General features: G+C 34.7%; 1 protein-coding gene across 1 annotated transcript; it reads right to left on the bottom strand.

Moving 5' to 3' along the window:
* LOC128992976 (DNA repair protein RAD51 homolog 3-like) lies at positions 1–21,642 on the bottom strand. Its single transcript, XM_054416724.1, has 8 exons — positions 21,543–21,642; positions 20,715–20,824; positions 20,007–20,134; positions 19,151–19,257; positions 17,072–17,256; positions 14,630–14,758; positions 7,770–7,958; positions 1–153 (listed from the first exon to the last, which is right to left on the bottom strand). Exons 1-8 carry the CDS (start codon positions 21,640–21,642, stop codon positions 124–126), a joined length of 978 nt encoding a protein of 325 aa, XP_054272699.1. The 3' UTR covers positions 1–123.
* Between the last annotated feature and the right edge of the window lie 1,683 nt (positions 21,643–23,325).

Genomic DNA, 23,325 nt, shown 5'->3' with positions numbered 1-23,325 from the left:
AACTTCATCATTCTATAACATTTTGGGAAAACCTAAACACAGCAAAATTTTTAAATATTTTAAACTTAAACTTTTCCTTTGTTTTAGAGTTAAAATAGAACTGATTTATAAAACCTTAGCAGATCAGATGTCTCTTATGCCACCTCGGGTGACCTGAAACAAACAAAGAAAAGCTTAAAACAAACAGAAGGAAGATAAGATGGCACAGTAGAGCTGGTTTATTGCATAGCTTTATAATAGGCATGGCTGTTACTGTGGAAATATTGTACCTGGACAAAAATAAAGGTTTCATATGGAAAGGAATGGTAGGGATGGACAGTCTGATGTACCTGGTCCTTGGTTAAAAACATTCATTTAGGCTTATGGTACCTGCTACCATACACTAAATAATATAAATACTTCTCATCCCATTGTAACATTTGAAGCTCATTTTTTAACCTCCTTCATGTTGGTAACATTGGGAGCTAGTGTCGACAAAATATGGTTACTATTGTTTTAGGGTTAATTTCATGATTTGTGTTTCTCTGAGTTATTGTTTATGATTAGGTTGTTTTATTTGGTTGAGTATTTCAACAGCTCAAGTAACAATAAACAAACCAGGATCCTAGTGGCCTGGAGCTAACAATAGAATTGTCTTCCACGATCTTCCATAATTGTCTTCTTTGATCCATAAAGATGACAAATCTACTAAAGGTCTATTTTTAAACCATGCTATGCTGCTAATAACCAATTGTAATTTAAAACGTTTGCTACTGCAATAGTACGAAATTTTCCATTCACATGGACCAGCGACGCACATATGCGACGGCCGGTTTCCACCCATAGACTGCCGTCGCATATATGCGACGGCTAGTCTCCCGAGCCGACGCATATTTGCGTCGGGGTTCTAATGTTATTAAAGTTCTTATATCTTTGTAGTGGTCTATTTGAAGGCACTGAATTCCCTGCAGTGGTCTACAGAGATGTCTGACACACAACTGCGTCGCTTGGTCTGTGGATATGATGATTGGTGACATCATATAATAGTTGGAAAAACTGGTCTTCACTTTTCTGCATCACTGTATGTATGTATGCAGTATGCTGCATTATCCTATGTAGCTTTTACATTTGTTCAGTTATAAACTGTTCTTGAATAATCTGTTTATTTTTTTACTGACTTTCACCTTAAAACACAAAAAAATGAACTGTCGCATATATGCGACGTTTAGTCTATTTCAAGAAAACTATGATAATTTTCACTATTGTCTTCGCTGTAGACCGGGCGTCGCAAATATGCAACATTACTAAAGGTTATAAAAAATACAAAAAAACAAGAATAATTTATTTACAAACACGATTGTAGCGTATTACAATGTAAATGATCACTGTTTTACAGGTTTTCGCCCGTGGTCTGTGTGTACTGTTATCCAAGTTACAGCCGGTCTATGTGTAAGATTCAAATGTATACCTCGGTCTGTGGCAATGACCGCGGCGTCGCATATATGCGACGCGCAGTAGCGAACGTGTTAAAATATATTCAGTAAAGGGGGCCAGTGTAAATTATGTAAATTAATAAAAATGTATAACAAATTTGCAGAAACAGTGAAGTCCTGTTGTTACAAATTTGACCTTAGCTTCTAATATCTAGACAGCACTGCTTCATCTGGATTGTGAAATACTCTTGGTACTGTCTGTGGGCTAACATTCACATAATTACGAACCTTCCTCCATTTGACTTTCAATCAAGTGTACCCATCTGTGTGAAAATCGGTTTAACATTGCCTTTATATTAGGGGGTTAACCGCATAACCTGCCAACAACTACTGTTGAATCTGAGATAAACGTCTTGTTCTTGCCAATATAAAGTAAGAATCGATTCTCTCTATGCTGACGGCAATTGGTAAAGGTGGATGACAGCAAGGGCGGGTCCAGGGCTAATTTTCGGAGGGGGCCATTCTATCGAGGGTGTGGGGCTATTTTAATTCTAGGCCAGCATGGCCACAACCTCTGGGGGGTTTGGGGGGTATGGAATACCCCCCATTGTGGGAGGGGGTCCGGGAAATTTTGGAAAAGTTATACTTACAAAATCGATTTTAAGCACTCTGACAAAGAAAAAGTTAAATCTCTTGTAATCTGAAAGGGAGAGTTTAAATGCAAAACTTCCTTAAACCATTCATAAACCTTTTTCTGTTCTTACCGGCCCTGTTATTTCACCTATCTATTTTTAAATGTTTAGTTTCATGATGTCGACGCGCATTGTATTCCTTTAACAATGATTGTTTCGGAAAATAAAAAAGTTCTCCGCTTAATACATTTTTGACGTTTTTAGTGCTGTTAAAAATCGACCATCAATCTTAATTTGCCTAAATAAACTATAAAAAAAATAAGTTAAGGTTCTAACTAGCTACACAGTAATAAGCACTGTCTAAAAATATATAAATTTGAAATCTTTATTTTAAAAAATAAGTGTAGCAAAGGTATGTTTGTGTAAAAGAGAGAGGTCCATACGACCCGCTGGTGGCGCCGGCCTCAGTATCCCACCATTTTGAATGGTGGGCACGTCCTGTTTTTCCACCACACAGCGCACCAGTATCCAGGGGAGTATTAGATTAAGCGTACTCCGTATTAAGTTATAATATAGATGGTATCTGTACTACATTTCCCAGCCAGGCGGGTGAGCATGCAACACTGCGACGTTGATGAGGTATACACTCGAACGCACATGTCTACGTGAGTGAATACTCTGTAGAAACGACAGTGTGGTAGTCAGGTAGACATCGGCAACGTCGCACTCGTAGTACTGTAATGGCGGTTGCTCAATCATGAGTCTAGACTAACCTAACTTAGAAAACAGCTAAGCAAAGCTTAAGCCTTAAACGCTTCCATTACTTACCATTATAATTTTGTCATGTGCTTGTGCTTAAGTGGAGGGATGCACATATGTTGAATCTTATAAAACTGTGTTACTTATAAAAAAAACGTAACAAAACAAATACTCAACTGACTACTGAGCCGCATTTTTTTATGGTGGGTATAGTACAGGTAAAATAATACAAAAACACTCCATATAAACAACAAAATTTGTACATTCATGAAATTTCACCTGTGAGTTACTAATAATATGAGAAATGAAGATCCGATGAGTCCCCAAAATTTTGGGCGTGCTAAGGCCCTTTTTGGGGCCCTTTTTGTTCCGAAGGGCCCTTAATCCTGAATAATTTTGTTTTTACGTTTAAGGTCGTGTGAGGTGTGGTTTTCGATGGTTTTAGTTATTTTAAATCGATTGGGACTAGTTTTATGTGTATTAAACCACTCCGTACAGGGTGTTTAGAAATATTATTACTTTTTACGATATTTAAACATTTATTCATAAAGTGATAAAATTAGTTACCTCCATGCATGCTCTATATAAAAGGGGATTATTGAAAATAACTAATTCTTTACTATATAAGAGGGAAGGATCTCAAGGAGTAAGAGAAAATATTAAATACCCCAGTCACAGCAAACCTGCAGACTAAGCGAATTTTAATTTGCCCGATTTTCAATTAAATCTAATAGTTTAATGAAATGAGGTCTAATAGTTTAATGAATACTTAGGTTTGCTGCTACAAGGAGGCTAATAAAGTGTGTTTATAGTAACATCTTAATAGCCTAGTATAAAACAAATAAATTTGACAAGTTTTACTAAGACATATCTATAAACAAACAAACAAAATCATTTTACACTAATCTCCTTAAGAATAACATGGAATTTTAAATTTACTATTTTTGAATTTTATTCGTAACTAACACACTTACAAAACACGTTAATATACTAAATTATTTGTTTTCTTTGAGCTCTTTAAAATGCTGTAGAGAAAAATTGGGAAACTTTGTCTTTTGAGGGTCAAAGATTACATATTTTTACCACATAAAACCCTGTTCCATGGACCGATTATGCCGGTTTCGTTAAAATTGAACCTAAATTACTCGAGTTATCATGTTTATGGACACGTATATAACATGGATATATTATATTATATATGGATATAAACACATATATACTATTTTGAGTAGATGGTGCTTTAGGCTTCTGGGGCCATCGAAATGAAAACGTAAATCGGTTTCGGGTCTATGTTTTACCATGAGACCTTCGGTAATAGCTTATCTCCTAAATGGGATGTTCGCTAAAAGGGGATGGATGAAGTTTCACACTATAACATGATAACATAGGTTACTAAGCAAAAATTTCAACTTTTAAGGTGGTGTGAATAATCTTTCAACGTGTTTATTATGCAAATCTATTAAGACCAATTTCAAATTGATATGTATTTTTCTAAGGTAGTATTTAAGTTATTTTTTTACATTTATTAAAAATTAAAACAATTGCATTTGTATATAACCTTACATTACATATTAAAATGAAGTACTTAAACTAAAGCTATTTTTCTACAATTTATGTAGTATCTCTCTTTACAATTTCATTATCACAATAATTATTCTCAGACGACTCATTAAAAATTTTATTATTCTTAGAAACTTGTCCATCTTTACTGATTTTGTCCAAGTTGGTGTTCAAGCAGGATTCCCCTTTACAAACCTAAAACCTTGCATATTGCAGAACAGGCAACACCAATCTTAAAGCATGAACAATGTGGTGCAAAAACACCTTTCATACATACTGACGTTTGCAACTTGTATCTTAAGTTCCTCAAACTTATTTTCAATCAATCCAAGTACAGTTATCTTTCGTGGTTATGACGACCAGGACAGCACTAAGACATCAGAGCAGCATTGTCGGCACAAGCATTTTTGTCCTGAACAATGGGAACGAGGTTTATGGGGTAAAAATTGGGTTTTCTTATTTACTTTACCCTCAAAACACAAAGTTTCCCAATTTTTCTCTAGAACATTTTAAATAGCTAAAAAACAAATAATTTAGTATATTAACGTTTTTTTGTATGGTTATTAGTTACGGATGAAAATACTAAAATTGTAAATTTAAAATTCCCATGTCATTCTTATGTAGAATAGTGTACAATGATTTTGTTTGTTTGTTAATAGATATATTTTGATCAAACTTGTCAAATTTATTTGTTTTATACTAGGCTTTTAATATTTTACTATAAACACACTTTATTAGCCGCCTTGTAGCAGCTAACCTAGGTTATCATTAAACGCAACGCTATTTTAGATTTAATTGAAAATCAAGTAAGTAAAATTAAAATTCGCTTAGTCTGCAGGTTTGCTGTGACGGGGGTATTTAATATTTTCTCTTACTCCTTGTGATCCTTCCCTCTTATATAGTAAAGAATTGCAGTTATTTTCAATAATCCCCTTTTATATAGAGCATGGAGGTAACTAATTTTTTTCACTTTATGAATAAATGTTTAAATATCGTAAAAAGTAATAATATTTCGAAACACCCTGTATGGAGTGGTATTTGTTTTATACTAGGCTGTTAAGATTTTACTATTAACACACTTTATTAGCCTCCTTGTAGCAGCAAACCTAAGTATTCATTAAACTATTAGACCCTTCTTTCAAAAAACTATTAGATTTAATTGAAAATCGGACAAATTAAAATTAGCTTAGTCTGCAGGTTTGCTGTGACGGGGTATTTAATATTTTCTCTTACTCCTTGAGATCCTTCTCTCTTATATAGTAAAGAATTACAGTTATTTTCAATAATCCCTTTTTATATAGAGCATGCATGGAAGTAACTAATTTTATCACTTTATGAATAAATGTTTAAATATTGTAAAAAGTAGTTAATATTTCTAAACACCCTGTACGGAGTGGTTTAATACACATAAAACTAGTCCCAATCGATTTAAAATAACTAAAACCATCGAAAACCACACCTCACACGACCTTAAACGTAAAAACAAAATTATTCAGGATTAAGGGCCCTTCGGAACAAAAAGGGCCCCAAAAAGGGCCTTAGCACGCCCAAAATTTTGGGGACTCATCGGATCTTCATTTCTCATATTATTAGTAACTCACAGGTGAAATTTCATGAATGTACAAATTTTGTTGTTTATAAAACTCTATTTTACCTGTACTAGTAGTAGTATGTTCTGTATGACTGACGCACTGACGTGAGGAAGGCATAGGATGGTGGGAAACGGGGATGTGCGCGGCAATTTTTAAGTCAATTTTTCAAATTATAAAGCTTGAAAAAAATAAAAAAATAACTGATTCTCGGGGGGGGGGGGGGGGGGGCCATGGCCCCTATGGCCCCCTCTCTGGAACCGCCACTGGATGACAGACAATTGTTCAGGTGAAAGGTAACTTACTGCAGTCTGCAAGATGAATATTAAGCTGGGGCCAGTATTTTTTTGGTGTTGCCTTACTATATGCCATTCTACAGTATTTTTTAGTATATTTGCTAATGACACTAATTATGTTAGGGGCATGGTACGAGAGGAAGGCCAAACAAAGCAAGTATCGGTTTTCGGTACAATAAGCTTTTATTTTTGAAATCGCAGAAAGGATCAGTAAATGTTGCATGAAGGAAGAAAACTCCTGATACTGATATCTTCACGATTGCAGAAGATGATTAAGATGTCCCCTTGACAGCAAGAGATGATGTATATCTCTTTCACCAATGAAGATTTTTAAATTATTTCTTAGACACCCCAGAAAAAAGATAATGTCTCCTCCACTCCTCTTGGATAAATCCATGATTTTGCAGAAATTGCAGAAGTAATGATTTCTCTCAGTACATTGGGACACCACAATCACAGATTGAAGATGATGACATGGTAATGAATGCACACTAGGCCTAATCTAATTTTGTGGCTAGAGCTTATAATAATTTTTACACGCTGACGTAACTATTGTGCCTTTATCACATTAATATATTTAATAATTATCATAATGTTACACAACACTACAAACAAAATGCTTTTAAATGAACTATTATTATACTATTATTATGTCTATTATTATACTCACAAAAAGTTTTAAGATGGAATGAAACAATTTAATCGTTTAAATGATATCAGAATGGGTTAACTGAATATTAACTGAATATTTATGAATAGTATTATTTATGTTTTAGAAGTTAAGTGTTTGGAAATGACTTGCTAGTCCTAAATTTCTCTCTCGCATAGACATTTTTCATTTCATTATTTAAATTCAGGAATACGAAGATTTGAGAAGTCACTAATCACTTATTTTGGTATTTTAATAATTTTAACTTTTTTTAAGCAGGGTTCTTGGAATATTAAAGAAATTCCAAGAGCTGTACGATGTGAAATTTAGGCAAGGCCAATAAAAAATTTTAGATGTCATTGCAATCACAGGATTTCTCTGGCTTGGCCCGACAGCAGTGGATAGTCATAATTTCACTGCTAATTCAAAGTCACAAAGTACCGGTAAGAGAATTAACAATTCTTCAAAATATAGTTGTATCAACAGTTTTCTTGAATCAAGGATCAGAATCAACCCTCATTTAAAGGTTTCACAATGAAATTTACAAACTTTTTACAATAAACAAAAAGTACAGCTCATTCTTTGTTATAGATTTTTACCTTACCGTAACGAATGCCTAGGTAGAGCTCTTAGATAGCTGAAAATGAGCGTTTGGGCAGCAAAAAATAACTTTTTTGTATTAAGTAGAGTAGACGTTCTAAACATTATTTAAAAAAATTAAGAACCCAAGTGGGGAGTAACAGTCCAGGTCTACCCTACAGTTAGCTTATATAATTAATTACATGGGAATATAGGCTAATATAAATGTGTCTCAGTAAGATTACCGTATATGAAAGTAAAGTTTACTAGCAACAATTCCATAGCCTACCAACCTTAAATTCAGCGGAACTGTTCTGCAGATTGGGGCTTTTGAAAATGACTCCAGCAAATTGAGATGTTGATGGCAAGAAACCAAGAATTAGTCTGTTGTTTACTAAATGGCCAAGACATTCTCCGAGGGCTGGTACAAGCTGGTCTTCTCCACGGGAAATGCGAGTTGTCAAGTGGTTTGTAACAACAACCTATAACAGACACATTTGGTAAATGTAATTGTACATTAAATATCCAGTTTACAGTAGGACAGACTACGTAAACCAACTTGTATTCAAATAATACATAGCAAGTACCGGTAGAAAGGAGACTTGTAGGCCAACCTAACTTATAGGCCTACCTTAATAGTTTATCAATAGGTACTTCTAGTCTTAGCCAAGGTATCTATTCTTCTAAAGATGTGAAATTCAGAATCAGGCCAACTGTACATTTGTCACTGGTGTTCAGCCGTGAAATTTTTTACACTATTTAAAAATGTACTTTAATACTTTCTTATTAAATGGCGACCATACAAAGTAGGTATTTTAAGCCAAGTATGAATGGAGATGAGTGTAGGATGAGTGGGGCGATCTTGTAGTCTTGTTAGTGACTAAGGCCGACATTCCTTACACAGCTATTAATTAATAGCCCATACACCTAATGGCAACTAAGGGGCCTACAGTTTATAGTGGAATCCGAACCACATTTTTAGGTGCCTTGGTAGGGCTATATACGAATTGGTCTAATTATCGAGATAGTACTGCGGATAGTCGTAGTACTCACTAGTGCAGACGTTAATCCACACCAGGGAGTATCGCATCCACAGTGCATACCTATAAATATCCACAATTTGTGACCTCCTAGTAGCTGGATTACAGGACCACCTGTCCAAGTCTGAATTGAATTAACAGCTATGCCTAACGCTCAATTAAACTTGACACTCTAGCATATTAATTTAAGTTAGTCCTAAACTACTCCACCAGGTGAGTTGTAAAATATAGACTACAGAGTTAAGTTCTAAGCTAACTTAACTTAGCCTATGTTACCTTAATATTTTAGTTTGTTGGGTTTTTCATTATGACCAATAACTTAAGTAAAGGCCTATCTTGTTGGTCTTTGAACATTGACACTTTGCGGTTTTAAAAGGTAGCCTAGGTTACTATTGAAATTCGAGTTACCGTACTCAGTTTAAATAATTTAGGTCTACATTTAACTTAACTTAACTTGTTAAGGCATACTCATGCTTAAATTCTTTTTTTTAGAAACTGGCTTAAAGATTTTATGAGACAAACTTTAAATCAAAGACTAAATCTGTATTTAGGCTAGGGGTACCGGAACTATGCTATGATTAGGCCTATTAATGCAGCCAAATAATGTTGTGAGAATATCACAAAGTCAGCACTAAAAAATAACTTACCGGTACCCTATCGAGTTATAATTCTGATGATTTATTCAACTCAATAGTTTTGAGTGCCATTTTCAAAGCCCCATCTCTACTCTTGTTGCCACCAATAAACCCAGAGTGATGAACAAATATACATCCTTCAATCCCAGCGATTTTGGACAACTCCTCATCACGTAATCCTTGCCATTCATGATGAAGAAACTGGCGGCATACATAACTTCCAGCATTGACTGATACTGCTTGACATCTCCAATTTCGGTGACTATCAGAAAAAATTACAAACAAGATGGGATTTTCAATGCTCAATTCTTTCTCAAGATTGAAAAAATGCTCCTTCCAAGGGCAATGTCCCTCCAATTCAATGATTTGCCCACTCGGATCAACACTAAATCGCTTTGCAATAGCATTAGCTACCATACTTCTTGCTGGCCACCAAATTGTACTTGCTCTGTTTACTTTGCTAATAAACTCACTTCCAACATATTTCTGAGCCTCAGAGAACGATGCTTCTTCGTCATATTCACTGTCAGGAGTGTTCCATTGCTTGTTAAACTGGTGACATCGGCTACTCAAATTGGTTGTAATCCGATACTTAGGCTCACCATCGAACATAGGGATGCCATTATCAATTCCATCAATTTCTTGAATGAAATTCTCATACACATGATCAAAGACAGCTTCAACTTCATCTAGGCTTGTACTATCACCTAAAATTTTCTTGATAATGTCCTTTCCAAAGTGGCAATAAACTAGTCCGGCACTGCTCAACTTTGTGGTCCACTGTTTACCTGGGATGATAGAACTCATGCTTTCATTGAAACCTTTTTGATGGTGGTCAAATCGGCATTTTTCTGGATCATATTCATTGCCAACATCAATAACTATGTCACAATCTTTTAACACGTTATCATCGCGCGATCTAACAATATTTGAGTCAGGAAACAATAGCTGTAACATGTAAGTTCCCAAAACCTCATCACAATGAAATACGCCATTGTGAGTTCCAATCTTAATTGGACTTTTCTTAAAGCGCTTGAAAATTGTAGAATACATGACGATAATTAGTAAAAATTATGATTTTACACTTATGCTAGTTGTAGGTTATGTTTCTAGCATAACCCTTCCTTGAGGTAAGTAGGCTAAAATATCCAAAAAACAGTTGTATGGACAGTTATTAAGAGTTATATAATAGAGCAAGAATACAAATTAAATAAAATTATATGCTAGCTTCTCTGAAGCGAAACCCTTAGCACCACAGTTGTTTAAATTAAAAATTGACGTAGCGGTAAACGTGAAATTCAATTTAACTGAACATAACATAACCTCAAAATAAGCCCGGTTAATTTTTTAAGCAGTCAGCTGTTTTTTCATCTCTGTAAAGAACTAAGTTGGGAAGGCTCAATTGTGTTATCATGCAACTGTTTATAACAACTGAGGCGTAACTTACACAATTTTCCCTAAGTCATAGATTAAACATACTCAAGTATTATTTAGTAAATGAATCCAGTGATATCCTTAAGGAAAGTAAATGATTTAATTATACAGGCCAATCAATTGAATACCAACCATTAGTAAAGTACCTATTTGAGAAAGCAGTTGTTAATAGATTATGGAGTTTCCTAGAGTCCCAAAATATTTTATATGAAAACCAGCACGGATTTAGAAAAAACAGATCGACAACCAGTGCCATGCTTGGCAAGGCCGTAGCCAGGGAGGGTTAGGGGGTCAAACCCCCCCCCCCCGAAATCCCGAAATTTAGTAGTAAAAATTAACACTTAATTAACAGGACCGGTTTTGGCAGCACGGATCAAACCGACGAACATCACTTGTCATTACATCGCTTGTCATTACACTTGACTCCAAAAGAACAAAACATATCGCCTTTAAAATCACAGTAGGTTTCACCTTCTGATAAATGTGGTGCTCTGAGCATCTTGACTACAACGAATAACACAGACAGGCTGAGGAAAATATGTCTAGACCACAATGTATAATATGTATAACATTGCAGGGATGGAATGTATGTAATTATGTATGACTCAGTGGTAGGAGTGGAGTAAGGGTGGTTCGTAGGCAGATAACCTCGTGGGGTATGTATGATTCATCGTTCGAGCGTCCGTGCTGCCAAAACCGGTCCTGGGCAGGGAGAACTCCCTGCCTGCGGATCGATAGCGGTACCTACAAATTTCACGCACTATTGCGTTTCAGAAAAGCTTTGATTATACGTCCATTTTAATTATTAAAGACCACTTAGCTAATGTGCAACTCAACTTTTCATTTGTATCTTTTTAAGAGCTTTATTTTAAGCTTTCATCGGAGTTTCTAACTTGTCCCGTCCCTGAAATAAAACGCCTTTACAAACACCATAACAGAATTTTTATTTATTGACGAAAAATGCTAAAACTTATAAATATGCTTTATAAGTATATGTTCTAAAAGCTATAAAAGTTTCATGACGATTAGATAAGTAGTTTGTTTGTTATAAAATGTTAAAGTCGCCCGTTGTTGGTAAAGCGCCGAAAAACCTGTACTTTTTTCATTCAACCCGCTGAAAGGCTGAGTTGAAACTGAATAAAAAATTTGAAACCAACACACATAAACGCAGAAATAAATTCTTAAAATTATGATGTAACTTGTATTTTTCTACGTCTACTGGTTACGTTGCAATAAAAGCTCAAACTCGAGTATCTATACTTTTTGACCCGACAGTAGGTTTAATAAAAAGTGTAAGTTAAATTAGAAACCACAACGGAGGATTATATTTTATATTTTATTATGTTTTACAGTAACTATTCATATTTCATATAATAATTCTATTAATAAACCTGATCTATTAAAGAGGTAATAAAACTACGAAGGTTCAACAAAAATACTTTACTCAAACAAAACAGTTTTATCTTCCTGTAATATTGTACATAGGCCTATGTAACTATATCAACATTTTAGAAATAATCATGGGAATTGGTGTTTGAATGAAAGTTTTTAAATCTGTTACCCACAGTCATGACCTGACCCAGTGGTGGTTCCAAGGGGAGGGGGCTTCAAGGGGCTGAAGAAAGTACCAAACGTGTTTAGGAGGATATGGCCGTAGCCTAGAGTATGGTTACAAATTTATGAATGCAATCGTCATATTTTTTTATAATTTGTCATAATTTGTAAATTTATACTTGCTTATGACAAACAACAGGTTAAACGGTAGTTTTTTTTTAGGATTAGAGACAGTTAGGCGTTAAAAAGTCACTAAACTACTTTAAAAATAATATAAAACATTTTCCGGGGGAGGACCCCCAGACCCCCCTCTCGTATTGGGGGGGTGTTCCACACCCCTGACCTGACTCCCCCCCCCCCCCAAAAGTTTGTCCTGGCTACGGCCTTGATGCTTGGTCTCATAAACAGAATGGTGAGGGATATGGATTAACGTCAGCAAGTAAGTAGCAGGGATGTTATTTAATTTTAGCAAAGCATTTGACCTCGTGAACCATGACATACTATTGAGCAAAATGAATGATCTGGGTATTAGAGGAATCGCTCATGCCTGGTTTTCTTCGTAGGCTACCTGAAAGACAGTCAACAGTTTGTTACGATACTAGCTGTAAATAAAAGTGGCTACTTGTAGAACCACTTCCTCTTCAGAAGCCCCAGTCAGCAGAGGTGTGCCCCATTAGGGTTCCGTCTTGGGTCCGATTCTCTTCCTCATCTTCATAAATGATGTTCCATCCAGCTTGAATCTAGCAATTACCTTTGCCTATTTGCCGATGACACTTCTATCAACATTTCAAATCCTAGTATGCTGGCCTTAGAACAGACCTTATTTCTTGAATCCAACTGCCTGCTTCAGTGGTATGAGGATAATCAACTAATCTCTTGCTTGAATGCCAACAAAGCCACACTCCTTCAATTTAGCATTTCTCAGCATCGCACATCCACTGACACTGACATACACGTTCTTCTTGATGATACCACTATTTGCCCCTCCCCAGATGTTAAGTACCTTCTTGACGAGAACCTAAAATTTCACAAGAATATTGATCACATTTCAAACAAGATATCTGTAGGGATTTTCATGCTCCGCACTCTTAAACATACCGTTTCGTCCGAGGTTCTCTTGACAGCCTACTATGGACTTGTTTATCCTTATCTGACATATGCTGTACCTGTCTGGGGGCGTGAAAGCCAATGGACTCAGTTCATATTTAAGCTCCAAAAAAAGGCTCTACAAACTGTTTTTTCCCTTCACCGTCGTCAATCCTGCAAAGATGTCTTCAGATCACATAGTTCTAAACTTTCCCTTCCATTTACATTTTAGAAACATTATCATTTATTAAGAAAACCCAATCATCATAGCTCTCCAAGTATCCATAGTTATCCTCTCCGCAACAATAATTTCAATCTTTCAGTATCACGACACTCAACCACTTTCTTAAAAAAAAACTTCCACTTCAATGCAGTAAAACTTTTTAATGACCTCCCTCTCCCTTTGAAATCCGTACAGGACATTGGAAAATTCAGGAAATGTGTTAAGTTGTCCATCTTGATAAATAAGGTCTGCAACAGCGTCCGGGAATTTGCTGGTAGTCTTTAACATTATTAAACATCACAACCAAACCATTTGTATATACAGTATGTATTTACTATAGTTAATTAATCTGTAATAATTGTAATTTCTTGACTTTTGGCCAATGCAATGTGTATTGTTAAATCTAGGTTAATATAGGACTTTGACTTTGAAAGTCAAGTCCAAATGGCCCTTTCTTACACCTAAGCTGTTAATAAATTTAATACGAACAAGGAGTTAAATACACGTACAATACAAAATAGAAATAATGGAAATAAAAAGAAACTACTAAATTATTCAACCTATAGAAAAGATATTAATTGGTACAAAATCTTTGCATATATAAATACTACACTGAAAATGAAGAAAATATTACAATTCCTTGATCTCTATTGTAGAAGAGGACGAAGGTAAAATCTATTAAACATACTCCCTTGAGTTGGTTAGTCTACAGTAAATAGTACAAGGTTCAAGTAGTGTTTTAGTTCTTGGTACGTTCTAAGCATAATTTTTTCATGACGAAAAAGGAAAGTACAGATTCAAGAATATCTATAGTAATATTGGTTTTATTTGGGTAATCTGTAGAATTCTGGTGGTGTAAATGAAGAGGTTATAATGTTAATTTATTCCTCTTTAACTTGCAGAAGAAATAGACATAGGATATCAAGAGTATAGGCTATATTTTTTTTAATTGATATAATTTTTCAATGATATTGTAATTTATCAACATAGTCCTGGAGGAAGCTCAAACTCTGTTTATAATAATAAAAAAAAATAATTTTACCTCACACACAATCAAATATCTTAAATAGTTAATACACCCTATATAGAATTTACAAATCAAACTATTTTTTTTACTCTAAAACCCTCTGAACTTACCCTTACAAACTCCCTGCACAAGTCACAATCAAAAACACACTTACCGCCAATTTGTAGCGTTGAGCAAGATCTTCCAGATATTTTAGCATTTTACATATTGTGACAGTTCGTTTCAGCATATCACTCAGGTGAAGGAAAGGAAAAGCAAGACTGTCAATGATTATGAGTTTCACCTGGATGAGAGAAAACATTGCATTATTGAATAAATCTGAAAGAGAACTGTGGGAATCAGTGTTGCTCTTCAATACAAGTCCTTCAATCATCGTTCATTTCACTATTTCAGCTGTGTATTGGCTAGGTTACACACTACACGGGGTAATTTTCCAAGCAACAGGACCACAACAGAACAATAAAAAAGAAAAAGGGTTTTTGGCTAGGACAAAAGTTAAAATCCCGCTAGTAAATTTAATTCATACTTTGCTCGTTTCAGATGTTCATATGTTCATTGACACATATTTTAAAATGAAACCAAATATAATCCTTACTACTAAATCTGTTTTTAAACGGGGGGCGCCAGAATATCGTTCGCTTACCGCAGAACAATGTCTAACTAGAACTGGCCATGGGGTACGTTTAGATAATTTACCATCTTTGTTAAAAAGGCGATGAGAGTCTCTAACATTTTCTACAGCCTCTTCAACAGAAGTTATCAACCAAGTGCAGCGGGGTAAACTGGGTTGGCTTACACTACATGTAAAATACCCAGCTTGTAAACTTGTGACGATGTTGGTTTTTAAAAAATGTCTTAAAAATGGTTTCACACCAACCATTTAATTTAGAAACGAAATTGCATTGTATTACTTAGCTTGATAAATGTACGTTTTGTTAACTCGTGACTGTGAACACTTATTTAAGCTACCTAGGATACAAAATCAATGATATATTTTAATGTATAATCAAATAACATGTTGAATGGTTGTATAAAAACTATTACAATAGCTCCAAACCTAATAATAGTGTAATTTTCTAACATATTTTAGTGAAATTATAATCAGGCAAATGGAAATTCGCTTAGTCTGCAGGTTTGCTGCGGCAGGGGTATTTTATTACAGTTAGAATCTTAATTATTTCCTATATCCATGAATAATTTTACAATGACTTATTCTCTGTAAAAGTAAAATATTATAACGGCATTTCAAAAATAATAGAACAGCCTCAGTTAGTATAGATCAAAACATAAGCAAATGACGAAGTACTTGCAGCCAGCAGCTTTCCGGCTCTACTGTCCCCGTCTATAAAACTGGTAATAAAAGAGGGGACAGAACTAGTGCAGTAAACTTAGACTAGATAGACTAGAAACTTAGACGGGGAGTAGACTAGTAGACCAGTAGTAATGGTACAATTTATTTAACTCAAAGGGTCTCAATCTTAGCTTTCCTCTACTATAGAATCTGAGATCCATGGGGAAGATGATTAAGAGTGTTTAGAGGGGTGTTGGTATAAAATCACTATCTAGTAGTTAAGTTACTTCATGCTTTATAGATGTCTAAGCATAGAAGAAAGCAGAACCCTTCCATTCCCTTAATGCCCCGAATTCTAAAAGGCTAAAAATATATTTGGTCTCAAAGAAACGTACATTCATTCTTTATTTCTTGTTGCGAATTTATTTTTGAACCTATCATTCTCTTTGTCATTTTTTCATTATTCCATATCTTCAGACTGGTATACCGTAGGCTACATAAAGTTTTTTTTTTTTCAAATTAAAGATAACAATGGGAATGTGTTTAAGCAGTTGCCTTACTAGAGAACTGAGACCGTTAACTTGTATTGGTGCACAAACTGGCTGCAGTTATAAACTGGTTCTAAGTCAAGACCTCTATCATGTATCTCTGTACTAACAACTTACGATTTGTTAATTATAAAACTGGTTTGCAGCCTGTTAGGAAATTGAACACATGGCGCCCAATAATCTAGCTTATTTATAAAACTTGACGTTGTTACTCTTTGTAATCTGAAAATTAAAAATATTCTGGATGATATTCTGGATGTCCTTATCACAGTAACGAGGATTATTCATTTCTAATATCTTTTACAATTGAAGAGATAGACAACAGAAGGCAGATAAGACATTCAATTGTTAAATTTGTAGCCAGTTTTAGAACAGAAATAAACGTAGTGAATTGAGCCAAGAACAGCGTAGGTACGGCGTTTTACGTCAGCGTACTAAAATTGATTTCTGTAAACTATGCTAACTTTTTAACCAAGCAAAACTGAAAAAATTGGACTCCTGGCCCCATTTTACACTACAACACTTTTTTTACAACAAACACTGAAAAAAATAAACTCCTGACAATTATTAGTTAAATGGATATGAAGTCACTTCATTGAATCACGCTTTAGTTTTGAATCTCAAAACTGGTCAATCACATCTCAAAACCGAAACTTTTCATAAATTTTGATAGATTTAAGATTTGTTTTTGACACACCACTAATCATAAACGTCACTGAGTATACTACCTATTTCAAGGAAGGTTGGTTGTTTTTACCTGTGGATGATCCTTTATAAACTCATCTAGACTGAGAACAGTTCCTAATAACTGGTAGTGATCTTGTGTTGAAATATAGTGGTACTGCTCAAAAGATTGACTTTCTAAAGTTTGCAGTAATTGAGAAGACAACTTATTTTGTCTACCAATATTACAGCAATGTTCTTTGCATTCCTTACTGATTTCTGAAAAATAATAATTTTTAAATTTATTTGCGCATTAGATGTATAAATTTTACCATACTAATTTTGTTTGTACCATTTGAACCACTTATTCCTTATAATACATTGGCTTTCAGATAAGTGGTTTGAAATAAGCCTGTTTCAAAGGTTGATAGCGAGGATAATCAATTCAACTGTTGGATTTCAAAACATAAAAAAGGTAACTTATTCAGACACTTACGCTCCTTCCGTCACTTAACTCTTTCCGGTTGAAAAAAAAAAACGGTTTTAAGCTGTGTCTATGTTTCTTTCACATTACATGGTTCCTGACCGTACAGCAAAACGACTGTGTTTACAACATCACAAAAAAAACATAAACAGTGTCCAATTAACAGTCAGATTATAAACAATTAACATTGCAACAGCTGATCTATTTGCACTGGCTAGAGGGCTCTCTTTCAGACAAAAAATGTGCAGTATGAAAAAGCTTGCATTCAACTACACGTACTAGGTACCACTGACAGCCACGGTGTGACAAATGTCCGGTCTAGTAGCAGTAAACGGCTGCAAGATGGTACTGTTTTCTGCCATCGTCGTAACCATGTAGTGTGAAAGCTCTTCTTTACACTACTAAAAATTTACCCCTAGTGAAAACCATAAAGTGTGAAAGAAAGGTAAGTGCTGCCACCACATAAATCTATAGTAATGATTCTATTAGTCATTGAATTTGTAAACTAAAAAAGCTGATCATGGCAATGAATTATCTGTTTGATAATTTATCACTATAAGTTGCTTTTAGCCTGCCACATGAAATGTATTTTACCTTCAACCGTTTTTTAAAGTAGCCATTTCAGTCCAGTTCTTAGAATTTATAAGTTTCACTTTACAGCTGTTTACTTTCATATCCGCATAGTTTCATTTCATATCCGCATAGTTTTCTCATATCCACACAGGTAACGGACCAATGAGGGTTCAAGTATTGAGAGAAAAGAATTAAAATTGTAATGCTTCGAACGTCAACTAATCAGCTGATCAGCTGATCAGTTGACCAATTTAATTGTTGATCCGACTTGTTCATGTTGATACTCGCGTATTCTTAATTAAGTTGGTGGAAGTCCAAAAATAAATGAAATATTTGCCGAATTATACCTGATACAATATTATTTATGGTAAGAATGCTGCTAGCAATGTAATATTTAACGAAGTTTAACAAACACGTAATTACAGGAAATCAGCTGATTATACAACAAGTCGTTGCATCACTTTCAGTGGCAATGACAATACACGAAAACATAACCTCTCTAAAAAGTTATCATTAGTGATTGTTAGTAATTAAAAAACGGTCGTAGGTAAAGTAGTGTACGCAACTCGCGTTAATAGTCTTTACGACACTCGTAGAAGTTTTTAAGGCACTCGCCAAGGCTCGTGCCTTAAATTTTCTACTCGTGTCGTAAAGACTCACTTAACGCAATCGTTGCGTAAACTACTATTTCAGCTAGCTTACTGACAACTTGGGTATAATCCATAAAGCCTCAATGTGTTAAGTGAGTCCGTGGCTCAGTCGGTATAGCTTACGGTCACAGACTTTGGGCCATTGTGCCCAAGGCAGCGATGTCGTGGGTTTGGAGCCTGGTCACTGCCGAAAACATTTTATCAGTACAGATCACCTTTGTACTGTACCGGCTCACTCCTTGCTTTGCTGTATACGATCCACGCACAAGCGGTTAGTCTATGTGGACGGGCAAATGCAAGGTTAAAAGAGGCCGCCAACCTCTTAAAAAAAAAGGTCTTTAATATTTTCTATTACACTCCTCAACTATGGAGTGTGCAATTTGGAAGATATATGAAAGGTATGTACAAAGTCGGCTTAGTGTTAAATCTGCAGCTAAAGTCCTGCTGCAATTTTTATCTACAGTACCTGAGAGTCTGTTTGGTGAGAACCCAGCATCTGTGTCTATATAGACTGCTTCGCCTCCCAGACCTCCAAGACTGTGATGTAGCTGGACACTGACACACAACTGTAGACTAAAACAACACATGTCATCTATCTGAATGTGAAGAGTGTTTACAACTTACACTGTTTAGTTCTAAAACAGTTTCCAACATCTGGATTAAATAAACATTTCAATTTCAGTTTTTAATTAGAAGGGTTGAGTAAAAATGGTTGACCATCCAATCAATCCCAATAACTATGTTTGAGTCCCAATAACTATTTAATAATTTAAAGTTTCCCTGAATCAAGTATCTTATATTCGTTTCAATTCAATTCTTTAAGACAGTGACACACACTGCGGAGCATATTTTAAGCTGAATAAGAATGAAGGGTGAGTGTAGAATGGAGTTAAACAACCTGAGTAGCTGTGATACTGCCTGAGTCTGACTATTTCTTAGCCAGGACCAAAGAAACAAAAGAATCCAAACTTTATGTTACATGTTTTTGGTAGGCACAAGATCATTAAGGATGAGGAAAATATAGCAAAATGCATGTTCTTTCTGGCACATTCCCAATTAAGTATAGACTAAAAACTAAACAGGAGCACACTTGGTGGCACAGTTTAGTCCATATATTAAGTCCTCGCCAACATATTTATTAGTCAAGGTTCTTAGGAAAAATCTGTTCAGTATTCATAATAATCATAGACTAAACAAACACAACTATTTTCTTCTACTATTACTTGTTTTAACCATTAAAAAACTAGCAAAATCTGTCCCAATGATAATAATGTACTAATGGTGCTGCAATTCTGAACAGAGATAAAGAAATGTATTTGTACCACAACTGAGTTTTCCCACTGCCAGGAGCACCACAGACTTCTAGTATAGAGCCAAGAGGGACTCCTCCTCCCAGAAGATTATCCAGCCTCAAACTGAATGTCACGATCTTCTCACACTTCTCTTCTTCCTGAAATCATAATGGGATTATAAATTTATTGGGCACCCAACTGACCCAACCAGCTCTCCCTGCCAAACCAACTAGACTAGTGCCTACTGATACTGGACTTGGTACCTTGATTCAACCAGCTCTCCCTGCCAAACCAATTAGCCTAGGTCCTACTGATAAAGCTACTGAACTTGGTGCCTTGTCTAATATGGTTAGACTTTGGGACTTATGTCCATATGGCCCAAATTTGTGGTACTCCTGTCTATAAAAATGTTGTAAACAAAGAATGTTTTTTTTGTACTCTAAAACTCCCTTCGATCACCTATTATTACTGTACTTGATAACTATAGGCCTACTTTATAACTGTAACGGTATATATTACTTTACTGAATGAGTTGGTTAGATATTACAATTGACAGGTGTTTTTAAAAAATCGCCTTTTTTATTCACATATACTGTACAGTGTTTGTTCCCATTCAATTCTTTCAGACAGTAACACACACAACTTAAATCCTGAATAACTTAACTTCTTAGCCAGGATCACATGAAACACAAGAATCCAAATTTACCCTAAACTTGGAACACAAACTTGTTTGCTTACCTCTAAAAGAGTGAGTGCAGTAATCTTTTTTGGACTTTTCAAGCAACTTTTGAGATTATCTTGGATATCTGGATGTGACTTGAACAGTTTCTCTACTTCTGGATCCAGATCTAAAGCAAAAACAGGTATAATATCATATACTCTTAAAGCATCACAGTTCATATAAAACGTTGGTGTTACCTTAGGCGTTGAAGGTTTCATGTTTAAAAAAGAGAAAGTTTAGTTTTAATTTTCATATTTTGTTGGTCCACAAGTCTATTTCGACAGTTTATTAGAACCTCGTTCTAAGCAGTTGGTTAATACTATTTGATTGAATACCAAAATAAAAGAATTTTTTTCAGGTTAGAAACTTCAAGAGTATTAGATAGTATTATAAAAATTTTATACTCATATAAATGAAATTAAATCTTTAATTTTTTATGCAAAGTTAAGGCCACATGGCCCTTTCTTATACTTAACCTGACATTCATAAATATATAGAAATAATAATACACAATAGGATTACTTAATGCAATTAAACATAAACATATATGTAACACATGTCTCAGATAAAAGAAGAAAATATTGTACATGCAAATCTAACAAAAAAAAAAACACATACACACTCTCGCATACACGCATCAGCAAATGCGCAGAGAAATAGTAGCCCTAGGACACGCCAGCCGAGACCATCTGTTTAAAGTAGAGCTTCTTCAGTGCCACCACAAAATGGGAACGTTTTTCATATACATGTCTACTTAAAGATAACCGGTAGTAGATAAGTAATTTTTACATAGATAAGATTCTCCTATTGGCATTTGCAAATAACCAAGGGATAACTATAATTACCTTCACCATGCTGTAAGAGATCATCAGCATACACAAAGCCTGCATCTTGGAGTTTCTTGATGGCAAACCCAGGGAGCTCAAGGCAGCAGATTGGCAACATACTGTCAGATTTATTGAAAACTAATGTAAAATTTCTTCTTTCCAGTTACCTAAAAACAGAAATAGTTATTTGTGTAACTAGTGGTGAAAATGGCACTTTGCTGCACACGAGAGCGGCGAGTGCGGAATGATCTCGAGTGCAGCAAAGGCCTTTTTCACTCGTGTTACACATTATATTTTTCCTACAGTCACTATAAAGCATATAAATAATTAGTCTTTCAAACACTATACAACACGGTTTTAGGTTCAGCTGGCAACACAAATGGTGCCCTAGAGAAAGTAGTACCCGCGGTCCGTATCACTCCGCTATTTTTCCTCGGCAAGAAATGTGCTCCGCGTTTTGAGAATATAGTTCCGTATGTTTTTGTAATTTGAAGTGGTTTCCACGCCTAAAAAAATGCTTTAAAGGTATTTTCTTGTTTATTAATATCGTAGGAATGTTTTAAAAACGTTTAAATGAAAAGTCCAGAAAGTTCAGAAATACCTAAACTATAAACACGAAATGACAGGTTAAATCGTAGTTATAATAGTCAATCAGCTGCTCATGGTATTATTATCTTCAAGTGTTGCCAACCTATTTCCAAGCGTGCACGGATTACGTGCATAATAGAACCACGTTGTTTTGTGTTGTTTCGTTGGAATCCTGATGTGCGGCAAAGTATAAACCGTACGGCAAAGTATAAACCGTACGGCAAAGTATAAATATGCAGCAATTAGCAGCTTTCTGTACTATAAACAGTACAAGGAAGCCAACTTTGTCGGGTGACTGTAGGAAAAATAATTAAACTGATTTTGCGTCTAAAAAGTGTCCAAGTTAAAATGTATGGAAAAAATTTAGGCGGATTGATATTTATTTTTTCCTTAAATATGATTTTGCCACTGAGAGCTGTATAAAAAATATAGGTAGAAAGAAATACTGTATATTAAAACTATAACGCAATTCATTATCTCAATCAACAATTAAATTATATCATTAAGACAGTAAAGATATAACAGTGAACTTAATGATTGGAAATAAAACTCAACATTGAACAATTTAAAAATTTAATCATGAGTTTTAGAGCTAAGAGTTTATATTGTTTAAGGTAAATGAATAACATTAAAATTTAAATTTGTGACAGAACTGATTTCAAAACAAATATTTTAGATCAAAACTTAAACTATCAAACTTAAATGTGTCACCTAACAAATACTGTACTATTTTAAAGGCTCCGTTTAGTATATATTAGCTTTGGAATATGTCAGTATGATATTACATCTTTTTTTCATTTAAAAGTTTTAATTTTATTTTTTTTTTATCTCCAATAGGCCTAGAATTTTCATAATTTAGCTTTTAACAGTTCTGTTACCTTAAATTTAGAAACAACCCAATAGCAATATTTATCAATAGGTAGCAATAAATGAAGTTAATTTAATAGGCCTATCAAGCCATTATAGTCTTAATTAATTTCATCCTAAAATGTTTTAAAGTAAATATTAGTCCACAGGTAAAAAAATACATGTTAATCTAAGGTCTAAATTCAGTATGCAAATCACGATGCAAATAATTAGATATCGGTAATCTACAATGAATAAATGTCAAAATGGTGTTGCAATTATCTACATTTTTTTAGCTTATGGTGCGGTAAGAATTTTTCGTTTTCAAAACCTAGGCAAGTTCAACTTATCCAACAACGTTTTCCTT

The sequence above is a fragment of the Macrosteles quadrilineatus genome, unplaced genomic scaffold (assembly GCF_028750875.1).
Source record: "Macrosteles quadrilineatus isolate MER2022 unplaced genomic scaffold, UCM_ALF_1.0 Scaffold_4__1_contigs__length_99947679, whole genome shotgun sequence".
Lineage (NCBI taxonomy): Eukaryota > Metazoa > Arthropoda > Insecta > Hemiptera > Cicadellidae > Macrosteles > Macrosteles quadrilineatus.
The sequence above is the reverse complement of the archived record's forward strand: the minus strand, read 5'-3'. Positions and strand labels throughout refer to the sequence as shown.